Source organism: Protobothrops mucrosquamatus, unplaced genomic scaffold (genome assembly GCF_001527695.2).
Source record: "Protobothrops mucrosquamatus isolate PMUCROS unplaced genomic scaffold, P.Mucros_1.0 scaffold6059, whole genome shotgun sequence".
NCBI lineage: Eukaryota > Metazoa > Chordata > Lepidosauria > Squamata > Viperidae > Protobothrops > Protobothrops mucrosquamatus.
In genome coordinates this window covers 13,510-16,009 of record NW_015391898.1, presented here as the reverse complement: position 1 = coordinate 16,009, position 2,500 = coordinate 13,510, and the positions used below count along the sequence as shown (strand labels likewise).

General features: G+C 55.9%; 1 protein-coding gene across 1 annotated transcript in view; it reads right to left on the bottom strand.

The window, feature by feature from the left end:
• Positions 1-2,500, bottom strand: part of LOC107300068 (sterile alpha and TIR motif-containing protein 1-like) — a 27,244-nt gene that overhangs the window by 13,693 nt on the left and 11,051 nt on the right. Inside the window, exon 4 of the mRNA XM_029286934.1 lies at positions 2,147-2,484. Coding sequence (XP_029142767.1) covers positions 2,147-2,484 — 338 coding nt within the window. The remainder of the gene's footprint in view (positions 1-2,146; positions 2,485-2,500) is intronic.

Here is a 2,500-nt window from a genome sequence, read left to right as displayed (position 1 = left end):
TCTGTGGGCCAAACGACAGTAAAGAAACTTCTCGGAAAGAACTCCGGGTGCTGTTCTCGGCCCTCGGTTCTTGATGCCAGGCCACGTTTTGGCCAAACACATTTCCCCAATAAAGCTTCATTTCCTGTTCTGTTTTGTTCTATTCTGTAATTCTATTCTATTCTATTATTCTATTCTGTTCTATTTTATTCTATTCTATTATTCTATTCTGTTCTATTTTATTCTATTCTATTATTCTATTCTATTATTCTATTCTATTCTATTATTCTATTCTATTCTATTCTATTATTCTATTCTATTATTCTATTCTATTCTATTATTCTATTCTATTATTCTATTCTATTCTTATCATTACTGTTCTATTCTATTCTATTCTATTCTATTCTATTCTATATTCTATTCTAATCATTACTATTCTATTCTATTCTGCAACCCTCAGCATCCCCTCCTCACAGGAAACCGGAGTGTGGATCTATTACTCTGCCTCTTCCCTTAATGCTGCCTAAGCCTTACCTTCACACACACACACACACACACACACACACACACACACACACCCCTGCTCAGCCTCAGCCTCCTTTGTCCAACTACCAGACCTTGTGAAGGGCCCCCCTCCCCCCTGGAGAAGGCCGGGAGGATGCCAAGAACAAAGAGGCGCTCTGCTGTCTCTCTGAATGAGTCACCGCTCAGCCTCCCTTCTTATTCAGCCCCGGGAGGGGGGGGGGATTTTAAGCTGGCTGGACCCCAAGTCTCTGCACACAAGGCAACGCATCAAAAATAACAATAACAGTCCCAAGGGCCCTTGGAGGTCTTCCAATCCAACCCCTTGCTCAAGCTGGAGACCCTCTACCGTTCAAGCTGGAGACCCTCTACCGACTGGCTATCCAGTCTCCTCTTAAAAGCTCCACCCACCACTTCTGGAGGGAAGCCCTCCCACCGATTCATTGTTCTCCCTGCCGGGAAATTTCTCCGTATTTTTAGGTTATGTTGCAGCATAAACTAACTCAAGCAGGAGCATCCACAGCGGGCACAAAAGGCCAGGTGGGAGCCAGCCAAGCTTTGCGCAGAGAGAAGCAGAAGCCTCCGGCGCCCAAACACCACAAGCGAAAGAGGGACCACACCGGGGGTCTCCCCTGTCGTGAAGAGACGCCCCTTACTCAATCTGCTCTGGGAAGGACGCCCAAGGCAGCAGGGATGAGCAACTAGGGCACGGGAAGGCAACCTTCAGCATACTAAAAAGCAGAGATATCACCCTGCCAACAAAAGTGCGTAGAGTCAAGGCCATGGTTTTCCCAGTTGCAATGTATGGCTGTGAAAGTTGGACCATAAGAAAGGCCGAGCGCCAAAGAATGGAGGCCTTTGAACTCTGGTGCTGGAGAAGACTCCTGCGAGTCCCCTGGACTGCAAGGCGATCCAACCGGTCGGTCCTAGAGGAGATCAACCCCGACTGCTCTTTAGAAGGCCAGATCCTGAGGTTGAAACTCAAGTCCTTTGGCCACCTAAGGAGAAGGAAGGACTCACTGGAGAAGAGCCTGATGCTGGGAAAGATGGAGGGCAACAGAAGAAGGGGACGACAGAGAAGGAGGGGGCTGGATGGAGTCCCTGAAGCAGCAGGCGTGAGCTTAAATGGACTCCAGAAGAGGGTAGAGGACAGGAAGGCCTGGAGGAACGTTGTCCATGGGGTCACGATGGGTCGGACACGACTTTGCAACTAACAGCAACAACAACAACAGGCAACCTTGGCTCTTTTATGACTCGTGGACTTCAACTCCCAGAATTCCTGAGCCAGCACAGCTGGCTCAGGAATTCTGGGAGTTGAAGTCCAGAGTCATAAAAGAGCCAAGGTTGCCTACCCCTGAACTAGGGCGACTTTACAACCGGTGGACTTCAACTCCCAGAATAATCCCCCCCCCGCCAAGCTGCAATCCAGCGGATCGGCCCCTCCTCCCCCGAAAGCCCCATCCGCGGTCCGGGGCGACCCTGAGCCTCGCTTGGAGTTCCCGGGCAGGGGCTGCCCTCCTCCTCCTCCTCCTCCTCCGCGGGGTCCCGGGCTCCTCCAGCCGTGCCTCCCCCTCTCCCCAGACGCCCCCCGGGTCCCCGGGGCGGGGCGGGTCCCGCGGAGGGGGTCGCGCCCGGGCGCGCTCACCGGTTCTCGGCCACCAGCACCTGCTCCAGCAGCTGGGCCGCGCGGCTCCGGCTCTCGGGCTCGGCGCTGCGCAGCAGGTCGAGCAGCAGGTCGAGGCCGCCCTCCAGGCGCAGCGCGTCGCACAGCCCCTTGGCCACCTCGCGCCCCACGGCCGGCAGCCGCCAGGCCTCCCCCACCAGCGCCAGGAGGGCGCCCAGCCGCGCCTGCAGGTCGCCCGGGCCGGCCGCTTGCTTGGCGGCCGAGACGGCCTGGTGCAGCTCGGGCAGGCTCCGCTCCAGGGCCGCCTGGACGGCCGAGCCCAGCCCGGGCGGCAGGTCGGGGCCGTCGGCGCCCAGCCCCTCCGCCCACCAGCCC